The 15,930-nt window shown below is 39.3% G+C and overlaps 1 protein-coding gene across 11 annotated transcripts in view; it reads right to left on the bottom strand.

Moving 5' to 3' along the window:
• Positions 1 to 15,930, bottom strand: part of PHF20L1 (PHD finger protein 20 like 1) — an 85,768-nt gene that overhangs the window by 10,431 nt on the left and 59,407 nt on the right. For all 11 annotated transcript variants that reach the window (XM_037020719.2, XM_073230156.1, XM_037020716.2 and 8 more), the window contains 2 exons: positions 4,049 to 4,213; positions 229 to 410 (listed from right to left, as the gene is read on the bottom strand). In XM_037020719.2, the coding sequence (XP_036876614.2) occupies positions 229 to 410; positions 4,049 to 4,213 (347 nt within the window). The remainder of the gene's footprint in view (positions 1 to 228; positions 411 to 4,048; positions 4,214 to 15,930) is intronic.

Here is a 15,930-nt window from a genome sequence, read left to right as displayed (position 1 = left end):
TTGAAGGCCTCAAACCAAACATCCTAGCAAAGGGAGTTGGTTCTCAAATAAGAAAACTGTCTACTTCCTTCGATGAAGGGATTTCCCAATCATACTATTAGTATTTCAAACATGATGGTAAGTTAGAAACCTCAATCTCCAACAGGTTAGTAAAGAGAGACACCAAAGCCCAACACATGGGCTCAGGACCTGCACTGACTGACTGGTACTCTGGGGAAGTCAGGGCACCTGAATCATGAAGCCATTCTCTTCATCCATCTCACAAACACATCGCACAATTTCATTAAGAGCATCATCTTCATCCTGGGATTCCTCAAAATTTGTTGAATCGAAGTCCTGAGTGTACTCGTCCCCACTTAGAAGCAAACTCTCCGTTGAAGAATCATCTAGGAATTCCATGTCTGATAAGTCTAGAATGTACACAAAAGTATAATTAGTGTGTTGTTTCCATTTTTATGTCATTTTCCAGAAAAGAGCTATAAGAAGTGATGATAAGCTACTAAGTATTCAGAAAGAGAGGACAAACAAATGGGAATAGAGCATCTGTATCTGGACAAAGAAACAAATGATTTTTGAAGTGTAGGTAATTGCTTTACATCTTAATGCACACTCTAACAAGAAACTCAAAGTAGCCCTAGTTTTGGTGCGTTTCGAAGTTATGCCTAAAGTTGATACTAATAATCTAAATTTGCATATGCTTTCACAAACATTTCCTTTTTGGTCCTCACAGGAACCGTGGGCTCTAAAGAGAACAGGTTTCATTATTTGTACCATAGAGATAAACAGCACTGCAGAAGGGGAAGGAGCTTGCCTAGGTTTTAATATCAACATTACCATCCTCAACAGTATCATTAACTGCCATTGCACTTAACATACCCCAGGTACTACACTAAGCACTTCACATGTAAGGTTTATAACTTGCTCGAGTAACACAGCCAGCTAGTTGTAAAACTGATAGCATAACAGGATGCCTAACTGTAAAGTCTATGTTCTTAACAATTTCATCATTACTTCTTAAACTACAATCATGAATTCCCTAAAGAACAAATTAAAAGTTTCATTTTGATAAAAATCTTTTTAAAAATAGGCATACTGTACAAACTACATATGGATGATCACTACATACAACTTGATTTAAATGACAGGTTTTAGACTTATATTTGTAATAGTGTTGGTGTCCAAGACTACCATTAAGCTCAGGCTATTGTGAAAAAAATTGAGGCAAACATAGGAAATATTTATTTATGACAAAGGGAAAGAAATGACAGGACTAAAGAAGGTTTTGCAGCACTATGGATGGAGAAATACTGGGGAAACTGAGTCATCACAAGACACATGCTGAAGACCTTGGTGCCACTACGAGGCTCCTCTCATCATCAGCGGAGCACTCCAGCCATAGAGATGGAGCCTCCCCATCCTATCCTCTGAACACATTCTAAATTATTCCTTCATCTGCTTATTATTCACCTCCCCCTTTCTAGAATGTCAAGAATCCATGAGAGGAAGAGCTTTTATTGTTGAATGCTCCATATCCAGTGTTTAGAATAAATCCCAGAATGTTTCTGGAAGAGGTAAGGGAGGAGTCAACATAAGTTTCTTTTCAGGTTTACTCAGAGCAGATGGGAGTTGGCTGGTTGAAAAAAAATTCACACTATTTTAAATATCTCATAAGATATCGCGTTTCTTTTATCAGCTTCTAATATTGCTTATTTTTTTTCCTGACTCAACATTTTTGAAAGATTTGTTTTCTATTTATAAAGCACTAACATTTTATAGGAAAATGTGTTCTTCTCTTTAGACTCTTAGGGCTTTGTGGACAGAGTACAATCAGTTGAAATAAGAAAATGGCAGAGAAATACAGGAAAATATTCAAGGAACAAGGAATAAATCAACTAGATATTATAAAATCTTTCTGGTGTTAACAATATGAGTATTTTTCAGAACCTAAAGAGGAAATTTCATTCATTCATAATCTTACTAGCTTAAATCCAAAATTAGTGTTTTCTCTTGGGCTTTCCTGAATACAAGTTCATATTTCAAAATGTCAGACTAGAATATTAATATGTGGTATTAAATGGATGGCAATCATTAGAGTTAATAATGAATTTCATTCAAAACTATTATCAATGAAAGGAATTCAATATATGTTCACATACACTCACATTTGCATGGCCAAAATAACCAGGTTTTATGGTATTAGAATGTAAATTTACATATTGGCCAGAAAATTCAGTTTGGATAACTAACTCCCAAGCATCAAACAAATCCTTGGTTGACTTAGAGGGACTGAGTAAATAGGTAACTGGGTTGAAAGTTACATAAGAAAAGCAAGTTCCCTCTCACACTGAAAGAGCTACCTGGCCAACAGCTCCAATTAAGGGGCTACAGGAACACCACTTTCAACTGCTGCCCCTAGAACTGCTATTGTTATGTGCCCAGACCAGTATTCTCAAAGTGTGCTCTCCAGATCAGCATCACCTGGGGACTTGTTAGAAATAAGAAATTTTGAGTGAGGCCCAGAAATGCATTTTAACAAACCCTCCAGGTGGTTCTGATGCATGATAACCTTTGAGAACCTCTGGCCTAAGACCTCTGCCCCTTTTTAGCATCTTTTCCTTCTCTTAGCTCCACGCTAATCACATGAAAGGCAGGGGAAAGATGCAGCAGCACCGAGGGCACATATCCATGACGCCGTTTCCATTCCTGTCTAAAGTATCCTAGTTCCAGGTTCCAGCAACATAATAACCGGTTCAGATATAATCTCCCACTCCCAATGACTCTGCATAAAGGCGATTTTGAGACCTTGATGGCTCACACTACAGGTGTTTTTATGTGATTTCAACCTCTGCAACTTTGCCCTACAGAACCAACCAGAAGCTGTATCTTGCCAGGATCTGCCCTCCCAGAGATCTCATTTAGTTGTGCTTTGCAGGAGACCCAGTATCAGTGTATTTTAAAAGCATCACAGCAATGATTATCACGTACACCTGAAGTTAAGAACCACTGGCCTGAAAGGGAAAAGGGGACTTACGTTGTTAGAAAGGGGGAAGAGGGTTTCCTAATCCTCCCTGCTTCAATTTTTTTTTAATTAAAAATTTCTAAAGTACTGTATGCTTATTTTAGGGTAAAGGGAAGAACACGCTTTTCTCCACAGTGAGCTAGAAAAGGGTTGGGCTGAAGACAGCACAGTTAATAGTGCAAAAGAACACATAACCTAGTATCTACGGTGTAAGGCACTCAGAATGGAAAGGACAGGAAGTGCGCTCACCAGTGTCCCTGGTTTTTCCCTAAGATGAAGACCCCATCCCTTTTCCTTCACTCCTTGACTCTGGTTCCAACTGTGCTGGAGCTCTCGTCTCAAGACACTGCCACCAATGTCTACAGTTCAGAGTCTCTCCTCTCATCGCATGGAACACGGCAGGTAGGAGTCCTCAACACTGTCCATTGTTGGGACAGGACTCGCAGGAAAACCCAGCAGATCCCTGCTCCCAGGCTCCTTCCACCACCTGACACAGCCTTCTGTGTACCGAAGGGCACCTAACACCTGAGTGCATTCAAATCATTCATCTGACCACATTCCCAGACCTTTGGTTACAGATGGATCTGTGACCAGGAATTTTAAGTGCATTTTTAAGACTGGTAAATATTTGGTAGAAAATAGCATTATCTTTGGAGTTTAGACTTTGGTTTAAGTTTTAATTCTAACACTTAATCTATAAGCCTCGGCTTTTCTGTGTAAAAATAACACATTATAACTTGGTAGTGAAGAATATGAAAATATATGTAAAAACACCTACAGAAGACCAGTATATAACAGACACTTAATTCCTTCCTTACCATCTGTGCTACAATTATAGAAAAGCCAATTTTACTCAATATAAATTAAAAAGCAACTCAAATTTCTAATGCTGAGATTTCAGATTAGTTTATAGAATAAGTCTTCAAACTGTGTGCTCTGCTCTTAGGCCCTCAATAAAGTATGCTTTGTTCTTAGTTCCACATTTAAGAATCTTGAGACTTGTTTTGAGCATTACATGGTTGCACATACTTTCACCACTAAGATCAACTGACAAAATTGCCCTCGGGTACTGATATGCTGTATTTTTCTCCGTAAACATGCTTCGCAGAGCGAGAGAACTCCCGGAAGATCGAGTTAGTGGAGAAGAGCACCTTTCCAAAAATTCTAGGGAACTGTCTTCATAGTCTGAATAGTCTGAAACATAAGATACATAAAGAAATATTAATAAGGTGTCAGGTAATCAGGAGAAAGTCATGTTTACCAATACATAAAATAATCATGCCACCACCCTCTCTTATCCACAAACAGCTCTATTATTATATATCTGATTAATTGGATTTGGCAAGAAAACCTGGGAAATATACTCCAGGCAGAATATACACAATATAGAACACAGTGCTGCATTCTAACTAATACTAGTAAAACTCTTGTTAAGTAGTCCAGAAATGAAGAAGGGTTATTTTCTCTCAATATAATCACAGCTATATCTGCAGGAAGACATGCAAGATAGAAATTAATTTCCTTTTGCAATTCATAAAGAGGTTCTCATATGTCCAGCATGTCGGTTTCTACTGTGATACTTTGATATTAAACTGAGTCTGAAAGGAGATGAATTACAGTTCTGTTCTCCTCACCCTGGAATGAGTCACACAAATGGATGAGAGGGAGAAGCCACACGTAGCCCATGGGTGAGGGGAAGGAAAAGACAGAGGGTATGACCGGAAGGTGTGCGGGCAGGTTCTGAAACAGAAGAGTCTGGCACATGTGATGAACTGTAAGGCTATGGCTGGAGCACAGTGAGGGAGGGGGACGAGAAATGAGGCCAGAGTGGCAGGGGCCAGATCAGGTTAAAGATGTTTTAAGCTTTATCCTAAATGCAACAAAAAGCCATCTGAATTTTCTAAGGGGGGGCCGGATGTGACACAGCCCCATTCCCTTTCCAAAGGTCACTCCCACTGTGGAGTGGAGAAAGGAGAGCAGGCATGAGCCGGAGTCACGGCGCAGCTCTGAAGCAGCCGCAGGAGCACCAACAGGAGACACCAGCGGCCTGGGCTGGAACGATGGCAGCTGCGGTGAAGTCAGAGGCAGATGAACTGATCTGGAGACTGGAGGTAGAGGCTGAGACAGCATCAACAAAGGCAATTTCCAGGTTTCTGCTTCAACAACTAGGTGACAAAAGCACAGTTCTGAGATGGGGCTGAAGGGTAACTGGGAGGTGGAGAAGCCAGAGAGCTGGGAGACCATGCACATCATCTACATACACTAGAAAATGTGGGAAGGTGGGGTGAGAGATGCCAGGACTTTAAGAAAAGAAAGACAGACATTCCCTCCATTTTGGTAGAAGCAAAGAAGATGGACATATTCAGGTGAGTACAGAGATGTGTGGACAGAAGATGAGCAAGTTCCCTAGTCCCTCAACTGAGTGAGGTAAAGGATGTCAACTGAGGCAGGTTTGGGAATAAATAAGAGGTAGACAGGCTGAGGGAAGGCAGTGAGTGGGAAAGCAAGTTCACGAGGTAAACGGGGCACTAATGCTAATGTGTACTGAGTAACCCAGTTGCAGCTGGTGGTAGTAGTAAGCAGAATAATGGTCCCCAAAGATGTCCATGTCCTAGTCCCCAGAACCTGTGAATACGTTAGGTTACGTGGCAAAGAGGAATTTAAGTTGCTAATCACCTGACCTTAAAAGACTCCAGAAAGGAGTGCAGTCCTGCTGACACCTTGATTTTAGCCCAGTGAGTCTTTGGACTTCAGAACTTTAAAATACTAAATTTGTGTTTTAAGTCACTGTTATGTAGTGATCTGTAACAGCAGCAATGGGAAATTAATACACTGGTCATTATATATATATATATATTATATATATATAATATATATATAGCATAGCCCACACTTGATGAGGGTGCTCTGTGTACCAAACACGATTCTAAGTGCTTTATGTGTATCTTTTAACTCAACAATCCAATAAAGGGGCTACAGTTGCCAGTGCTATTTTATAGATGAAAGAACAGAGGCAGAAACAGGTAAACTGTCTAAGAATGCACAGCTAACAGTGGCAAAGCCAGCATTCAAACCCAGGCAGCCCTACTACAGAAGCTTTACTCTTACCCATTATCAGTGAGTTGCAACACTTCACAGGTACACAGACTGGAAAACTTGTTACAACAGATTCCTGGGCCTCCCCGCCCCTCTGCAGGTCAGGAGAGGGGACACTCCTGGACGCTGCTGACACTGTCAGACTACAGGGCAACCTTTGAGCAGCACTGTGTGTGCTATCTGGCTTCTGGTGGCCTCGCAGTAACAGCAGTTTGTCCAACACAGCATTATCCAGGCACAGTATGGAGGGAAAGCCCATCTGTTAAACGCTAATAGGTACTGTGTTAAGTGCCTACAATGATTACCTTATTGAATCCTAAGAATAATCGACATGATGAAAATACAGTGGGAACTCTCATTACCACTTTAGAAGTAAGGAAACTGAGGTTTATAGAATTTAAATAACTTGCCAAAGGTCACCCAAGCTGTGTTTCAATGAGGATCTGAACCCACATGCTCACTTTTCAAAGCTGCCCTTCAGTCAACTACATGTTACACTGCCCTCTCAGCAAAAGGAAAAGTACCAGAGGCTGAGTGTAAAAATAATGGTAGAAATCTTAAGTTGGTGTTAAAAATAAAAGATGGCTGACGTTGAATCTCTATGCTACATTGGCATATGCGTAGCAAATTTCCTAGCACTCTACAACCAGAACTGGATTTCCCATTCCAATCCCATGTGGCTAAATAAACGAATAAAAGTCCACTGCTGTGTTTCAGGGTTAGATCAAGCAGTCTTCTACATAAAGCCCATCCATGGTCACTACAGCCTCTCTAAACTATAAATAGAATTTATTTTGTATCACTTTTACCATACATAACATATCATACCTTCCTGGTAGGTATTTAAAATATGCTTATCACTCTTACTATAAAAGTATATGCTTTTATACATTTATAAGCTCCTAGAAGGGAATTTGTTTTTACTGTGCAATGCCTTGAATTTTCCTCGTATTTATTATTCTAGCTCTTCTAAGTCTCTGTATGCCTTCATTTTCTCATTATTTACAGACAAAGAATTGAAGTGACTTGCTCAAAGTGACAAAACTAAAACCTGGCAAAGATAACATTCAAATAAATCCCAAGATGGCAATTTTTCATATGATGAAACTGAAACAGAGACTGAACATGATGTTAATTTTTGTATCTCATAAACTAATACTGGTTATCAGAACACATAGCAACCCATTATTGTATGGAATAATTACAATGAACTACTTAGCTAAATGACGACTCTTTATAACTTCTTTTAAAATAACAGATAACCATAAGACCTTAGTATCCCAACAAAGACAAGTAAAAATTTGCTGGAGGGAAGAACACACAGTCTAATAAACAATCTTTAAGTTACAGGAAGATTAATAACACACCATCACAGTGAATATTAAAATTAAGACCCTGAAGGCAGACTGCCAGGGTTTGAATCTCTTTTTACTAATTACTAGTAGTCATGTGAGCCTGGACAACTCTCTTTACACCTATTAACTGTTTGTAAAATGGGGACAACAGGCCCTTCTATAAAGGGTTAATGTGAGGATTAAATGAACTAGCATATATAAAATGCTTAGCTAGTGTTTAGTATATAACAAGCACCAGCACAATATGCAAAATAACACTTGAGTGAATTAAGAATTCTTAAAATGCCTTGGTGGCAGTAACTGTAGACTAAAATACAGATTATATTAGGAACCTCATGTAGGAATAATGCGAATTCTTTAAAATTTTGAAGTCATTTAAAATCCTGTATTTCCAGTTTAAAGACCACTCTTCTGATTTAATCATCTAAGGAAAAGTGTTGCTTCCAGGATGAATAGATTCTCCTCAAATACAGTAATTATTGCCAAAGACGCTGGTGATGACCTGACTCAACACCTGCTGTTTACAGAGCAACACTTCTGTGCAGCTTCAGTGTTTACTAGGACTCGACTAACAAAGTGAAGATTTTCATTTACAGGTCCAATTTTAAAATGCAAAGATATGAGGTTTTCCTTTTAATTAAGAAATAAAATATGTATTGGCATTTTTAAAGTATTCTGCTAATGGTTCTTCATAAATAGGGTTAACCCAAATAACAATCACAGCTCTGAGGCACAAATTTTCTTTGCAATTTTCCCGAGTCTTATTAATCCTGATCACCCTCCTTTCTCATAAACTCTATCCTTCACTTTGCTACAAAGTGTGGCCCATTTCTTATTTTGCTATCAGCCTCTTCCTGTAGTCTTCTCCCCACTTTCACAGGGATCTTAGTGTGTAAGAGTCTGCGCCTGCTCCTGAGTTCTGCAGCAGAGCTGTTGCCCAAGTCTGTCAGCTGACTTAGCCTGCTGGCCGTTCCTGCCCTGACAACTCAGTGTCCCCACCAGAATCCACACCAGCCACATCCCCTCAGCCTTGGGAGGTCATCTGGCAGTTTTACTGGCATTTGGAAGCTTCTCATTTCTGCATTATGATACATAATCACAGGAGAGTATTCATGAGTCAAGTGAATTGGTGGCTAATGGTTTCTGCTTACAGAGTTCTAGTGTCTCCTAACTTCAGGATCGCTCTAGTTCCAAAGAGCTGTACGTGAAGGTGTGGGCTGGGGAGAGAATGGGTGAGGGACAATGCAGACACAGGAGTGTTCGAGAACATTCAAGCTACTCTGGGAAGCGGTTTCAAGCTTTTCAATGTCATTCTGATCCTAGATCTTCAAATTTAATCTGGCAGCTTTAGAATTAGAAAATGTAGAAGCTTTACATCTTTTGGAAAAATTGTATGTTATTTTTGTCCTATAGAGAGAGCTAAAAAAATCAGAAGAATATGCCTACAATGGCTGCCAACTCTAAAATTACTCAGTTGACTTTACAGGTTTTAAAACTGGATTTTAAACTGTTTAATGAATATAAAAAAATGGGCGTGACATACAGCATATGAATACGACAATACTTAGGTACCCATCATGCAGTTTAAGAGAACATCACCAACATTCTCCAATTAGAAGTGATCAATTCCCTCCCCCACCTCAGAGGTTACCACTATCCTGAACGTCTGCTCATCATTTTCTTGCCTTTCTTTAAGGTTTTGCTCCATACAGTTGAATCTCTAAAAATTACATGGCTCAGTATTACAACTTTTTAAATCTTTACATAAATGAAATCATACATGTTTTCTTCAGTGACTTGACTTTTGGCTTATCATTTGGTTGCTTAGATTCCTATGGATATAATACATTTATATGCATGGTGACATGGAATCCACTAATGGTATATGACTTCTGATGCACATCTGGGCTGATGCCAGTACTGTTATCAACATTCTTACAGATGCCACCTGATGCAGTGTCTGAGGTTAGTCAGGAATTTTAGTTCACACGGTATGCACATCTTCAACTTTACCAGTGATGCTCAACTGTTCACCAGTGTAGTTGTACATTTGTCTCCCAATTCCTCAACAACACCTGGAATCACCCACCTTGTAACTTTTGTCCACATGGCAGATCAGAAGTATGTTTCACTAGGTTTTAAAAACTGCATAAATCTAGCTTCTAAAAAGACTGAGCATTATATTATATATTCATCTTATTTTAAGGTTTTCACTTCTGTGAAGTACCCGCTAAAATCTTTTGCCCATTTTCATACTGAGTGATTTTTCTTTCTCTCTTTATTTTGTAATGGTTCCAAATATATTCTGAATGGTAATCCTTTGTCAGGCGCATGTGTTCCAAGTATGGTTTGGTTGTCTTTTCACTCTCTTAATAATGTTTTTCTCTTTTAGTCTTTTCTCCTCTAAGGGGAAAACTAATTTCTTTCTTTTTATATTGTATTATTTCTCTCTTCTTTTTACTTTTTGATCCCCTTCATCCATTTCTCTGATTCCCCACCCCATGCTTCTGGCAACCCCCAATCTGTTCTCTGTATCTATGAGCTCATCTTTTTGTTTCTTAGATTCCACACATAAGAGAGATCTTATGTATTTGTCTTTCACAGACTATTTCACTTACATCATGAGTGCCCCTTGAGTACTAACCATGTTGTTGCAAATGGCATTATTTCATTCTTTTTTATTGCTGAATAATATTCATGTGTGTATGTGTACACAATCTATCCAGTAATGCATTGATGGACACTTAGGTTATTTCCATGTGTTGGCTAATTTAAATAATGCTGCAATGAACATGTGCATGCATATTTCTGAGTTAGTGTTTTGTTTTTCCTTCAGATAAATACTCAACGGTAGAATCACCAGATTATACAGTAGTTCTGTCTTAAATGTTTCGAGGAATCTCCATCCTGTTTTCTGCATGGCTGCACCAATTTACATTCCCACCAACAGAAGCATTCCTTTTTCTCCACATTCTCACCAACACTTTTTATTTCTTTTTGATAAAGGCCATTTTAACAGGTATGAAGTGGTATCTCAGGGTGGTTTTGATCTGCATTTTCTTGATACTCAATAATGTTGAACAGCTTTTCATGTACCTTGTTGGCCATCTGTATGTCTTCATTGGAAAAATTTCTATTCAGATTTTCACCCATTTTTAAAAAATTTTGGTATCATTAATATATAATTACATGAGCAACATTGTGGTTACTAGATTCCCCCCATTATCAAGTCCCCACCACATATCTCATTACAGTCACTGTCCATCAGCCTAGTAAGATGCTACAGAGTCACTACTTATCTTCTCTGTGCTATAGTGTTCCCCGTACCCCCCTCCTGCATTGTGTGCTAATCATGCTACCCCGTATTCCCCTTCTCCCTCCCTTCCCACCCATCCTCCCCAGTCCCTTTCCCTTTGGCAACTGTTAGTCCATTCATGGGTTCTGTGAGTCTGCTGCTGTTTTGTTCCTTCAGTTTTTGCTTTGTTCTTAAGCTCCACACATAAGTAAAATCATCTGGTACTTGTCTTTCTCCACCTGGCTTATTTCACTGAGCATAATACCCTCTAGCTCCATCCATGTTGTTGCAAATGGTAGGATTTGTTTTCTTCTTATGGCTGAGTAATATTCCATTGTGTATATGCACCACATCTTCTTTATCCATTCATCTACTGATGGACACTTAGGTTGCTTCCATTTCTTGGCTATTGTAAATAGAGCGCGATAAATATGGGGTGCATCTGTCCTTTTCAAACTGGGCTTCTGCATTCTTAGGGTAAATTCCTAGGACTGGAATTCCTAGGTCAAGTGGTATTTCTATTTTTAGTTTTTGAGGAATCTCCATACTGCTTTTCACAATGGTTGAACTGGTTTACATTCTCATCAGCAGTGTAGGAGGGTTCCTCTTTCTCAGCATTCTCGCCAACACTGATCTTCACCCATTTTTTAATCAGATTCTTTGCTATTGAACTCCATGGGTTCCCTATATATTTGGGGTATTAACTCCTTATCAGATGTATGATTGGCAAATACTTTCTCACATTCAGTAGGTTGTCTTTTCATTTTGTTGATGGATTCCTCTGCTATGCAGAGGCTTTTTAGTTTAATGTAGTCCCACTTATTTATTTTAGCTTTTGTTTTGGTATCAGATTAAAAAAATGGTCACCATGAACTACAGCAAGGTGCTACTGCCTATGTTTTCTTCTAGGAGTTTTGTGGTTTCAGGTCTTATGTTAAAGTCTTTATTCCAAAGGTAGAGCCAAGATGGTGGCATGAGTAGAGCAGCGGAAATCTCCTCCAAAAACCACGTATATTTATGAAAATATAACAAAGACAACTCTTCCTAGAATAGAGACCAGAGGACACAGGACAACATCCAGACCACATCCACACCTGCGAGACCCCAGCGCCTCATGAAGGGGGTAAGATACAAGCCCCAGCCCGGCGGGACCTGAGTGCCCCCCACCCCAGCTCCCAGCAGGAGGAGAGGAGTCGGAGCAGGGAGGGAGAAGGAGCCCAGGACTGCTGAACACCCAGCCTCAGCCATCCAGACCAGAGTGCAGACACAGTGCATATGTGGGGACCTGGATACTAGGGAAACAGGACAGCAAGACCTGTGAGCGGATCCCTGAGGCCGGCGCTTGGGGACAAAGAAAAGTGAGTGCCTTTTTTCATTAAATTATTTATATATTTATTTATTTTTTAATTTTTAATTTTTTTATTTTTTATTTTTCTGCAAGTGCTTTTTGGAAGTCTTAAAGGGACAGGGACCCCAAAACCAGACGGAAGCATCCCGGGACACTCAGTCTAGCACCAGGGAATCTGGGGATCTCTGGGCACTCTAACCCCCTGGGCAGCAGGGAGCATGGAGGCCCCTCACGGAGTTAAATAGCCTCCCGGCCACCACGCCTCCAACCATAAGCAGCTCCACCATATCAGAGCAGCAGCCCAAGGCAAGCCACGCCCACAGCAACAGCGGAGAAAAACTCCATAGCAGCCAGGCAGGAAGCACAAGCCCTGTCTGCACACAGCTGCCCAGCACAAGCCACTAGAGGTCGCTATTCTGCCAGGAGAGGAAGGCCACAAACCAATAAGAAGGAAAGCTCTTCCAGTGGTCACTCGCACCAGCTCTGCAAACTATCTCTATCACCATGAAAAGGCAAAATTACAGGCAGACAAAGATCACAGAGTCAACACCTGAGAAGGAGACAGACCTAACCAGTCTTCCTGAAAAAGAATTCAAAATAAAAATCATAAATATGCTGATGGAGATGCAGAAAAATATACAAGAGCTAAGGGATGAAGTCCAGAGGGAGATCACAGATGCCCGGAAAGAGATTACAGAAGTGAAACAAACTCTGGAAGGATTTATGAGCAGAATGTATAAGATGCAAGAGGCCATTGATGGAATAGAAACCAGAGAACAGGAATGCATACAAGCAGACAGAGAGAGAGATAAAAGGATCTCCAGGAATGAAACAATACTAAGAGAACTGTGTGACCAATCCAAAAGGAACAATATCCGTATTATTGGGGTACCAGAAGAAGAAGAGAGAGAAAACGGGATAGAAAGTGTCTTTGAAGAAATAATTGCTGAAAACTTGCCTAAACTGGGGGAGGAAATAATCAAACAGACCACAGAAATACACAGAACTTCCAACAGAAAGGACCCAAGGAGGACAACACCAAGACACATAATAATTAAAATGGCAAAGACCAAGGACAAGGAAACAGTTTTAAAGGCAGCTAGAGAGAAAAAGGTCACCTATAAAGGAAAACCCATCAGGCTATCATCAGACTTCTCAACAGAAACCTTACAGGCCAGAAAAGAATGGCATGATATATTTAATGCAATGAAACAGAAGGGCCTTGAACCAAGGATAGTGTATCCAGCACGATTATCATTTAAATATGATGGAGGGATTAAACAATTCCCAGACAAGGAAAAGTTAAGGGAATTTACCTCCCAAAAACCACCTCTACAGGGTATTTTAGAGGGACTGTTCTAGATGGGAGCACTCCTAAAACTAAACAGATGTCACCAGAGAAAATAAAATCACAGCAAAGAAAGCAGACCAATCAAATACTAACTAACGGCAAAAAAATAAAATCAACTACCCATTAAAAGCAGTTAGAGGAAACACAAAAGAGCACAGAATAAAACAACCAACATATAAAGAATGCAGGAGGAGGAATAAGAAGGGAGAGAAGAAAATAATCTCCAGACAGTGTATATAACACCTCAATAAGCGAGCTAAGTTAGGTAGTAAGATACTAAAGAAGCTAACCTAGAACCTTTGGTAACCACGAATTTAAAGCCTGCAATGGCAATAAGTACATATCTTTCAATAGTCACCCTAAATGTAAATGGACTGAATGCACCAATCAAAAGACACAGAGTAACAGAATGGATAAAAAAGCAAGACCCATCTATATGCTGCTTATAAGAAACTCACCTCAAACCCAAAGTCATGCACAGACTAAAAGTCAAGGGATGGAAAAACATATTTCAGGCAAACAACAGAGAGAAGAAAGCAGGGGTTGCAGTACTAATATCAGACAAAATAGACTTAAAACAAAGAAAGTAACAAGAGATAAAGAAGGACATTATATAATGATAAAGGGCTCAGTCCAACAAGAGGATATAACCATTCTAAATATATATGCACCCAACACAGGAGCACCAGCATATGTGAAACAAATACTAACAGAACTAAAGAGGGAAATAGACTGCAATGCATTCATTTTAGGAGACTTCAACACACTACTCACCCCAAAGGATAGATCCACCGGGCAGAAAATAAGTAAGGACACAGAGGCACTGAACAACACAGTAGAACAGATGGACCTAATAGACATCTATAGAACTCTACATCCAAAAGCAACAGGATATACATTCTTCTCAAGTGCACATGGAACATTCTCCAGAATAGACCACATACTAGCTCACAAAAAGAGCCTCAGTAAATTCCAAAATATTGAAATTCTACCAACCAACTTTTCAGACCACAAAGGTATAAAACTAGAAATAAATTCTACGAAGAATACAAAAAGGCTCACAAACACATGGAGGCTTAACAACATGCTCCTAAATAATCAATGGAACAACGAACAAATTAAAATAGAGATCAAGGAATATATGGAAACAAATGACAACAACACAAAGCCCCAACTTCTGTGGGACGCAGTGAAAGCAGTCTTAAGAGGAAAGTATATAGCGATCCAGGCACACTTGACGAAGCAAGAACAATCCCAAATGAATAGTCTAACATCACAATTATCAAAATTGGAAAAAGAAGAACAAATGAAGCCTACAGTCAGCAGAAGGAGGGATATAATAAAGACCAGAGAAGAAATAAACAAAATTGAGAAGAATAAAACAATAGCAAAAATCAACGAAACAAAGAGCTGGTTCTTTGAGAAAATAAACAAAATAGATAAGCCTCTAGCCAAACTTATTAAGAGAAAAAGAGAATCAACACAAATCAACAGAATCAGAAATGAGAATGGAAAAATCACGACAGATTCCACAGAAATACAAAGAATTATTAAAGACTACTATGAAAACCTATATGTCAACAAGCTGGAAAACCAAGAAGAAATGGACAACTTCCTAGAAAAATACAACCTTCCAAGACTGACAAAGGAAGAAACACACAAGTTAAACAAACCAATTATGAGCAAAGAAATTGAAACAGTAATCAAAAAACTACCCAAGAACAAAAAACCCGGGCCAGACGGATTTACCTCGGAATTTTATCAGACAGAGAAGACATAATACCCATTCTCCTTAAAGTTTTCCAAAAAATAGAAGAGGAGGGAATACTCCCAAACTCATTCTTAGAAGCCAACATCACCCTAATACCAAAACCAGGCAAAGACCCCACCAAAAAAGAAAATTAAAGACCAGTATCACTGATGAATGTAGATGCAAAAATACTCAATAAAATATTAGCAAACCGAACTCAAAAATATATCAAAAGGATCTTACACCATGACCAAGTGGGATTCATCCCAGGGATGCAAGAATGGTACAACATTCGAAAATCCATCAACATCTTCCACCACATCAACAAAAACAAAGACAAAAATCACATGATCATCTCCATAGATGCTGAAAAAGCATTTGACAAAATTCAACATCCATTCATGATAAAAACTCTCAGCAAAATGGGTATAGAGGGCAAGTACCTCAACATAATAAAGGCCATACATGATAAACCCACAGCCAACATTATACTGAACGGCGAGAAGCTGAAAGCTTTTCCTCTGAGATCGGGAACAAGACAGGGATGCCCATTCTCCCCACTGTTATTTAACATAGTACTGGAGGTCCTAGCCATGGCAATTAGACAAAACAAAGAAATACAAGGAATCCAGATTAGTAAACAAGAAGTTAAACTGTCACTATTTGCAGATGACATGATATTGTACATAAAAAACCCTAAAGACTCCACTCCAAAA

This window comes from Manis javanica, chromosome 2 (assembly GCF_040802235.1).
Source record: "Manis javanica isolate MJ-LG chromosome 2, MJ_LKY, whole genome shotgun sequence".
Lineage (NCBI taxonomy): Eukaryota > Metazoa > Chordata > Mammalia > Pholidota > Manidae > Manis > Manis javanica.
Note: the sequence above shows the minus strand (reverse complement) of the source record. Positions and strands in the feature narration are given on the sequence as shown.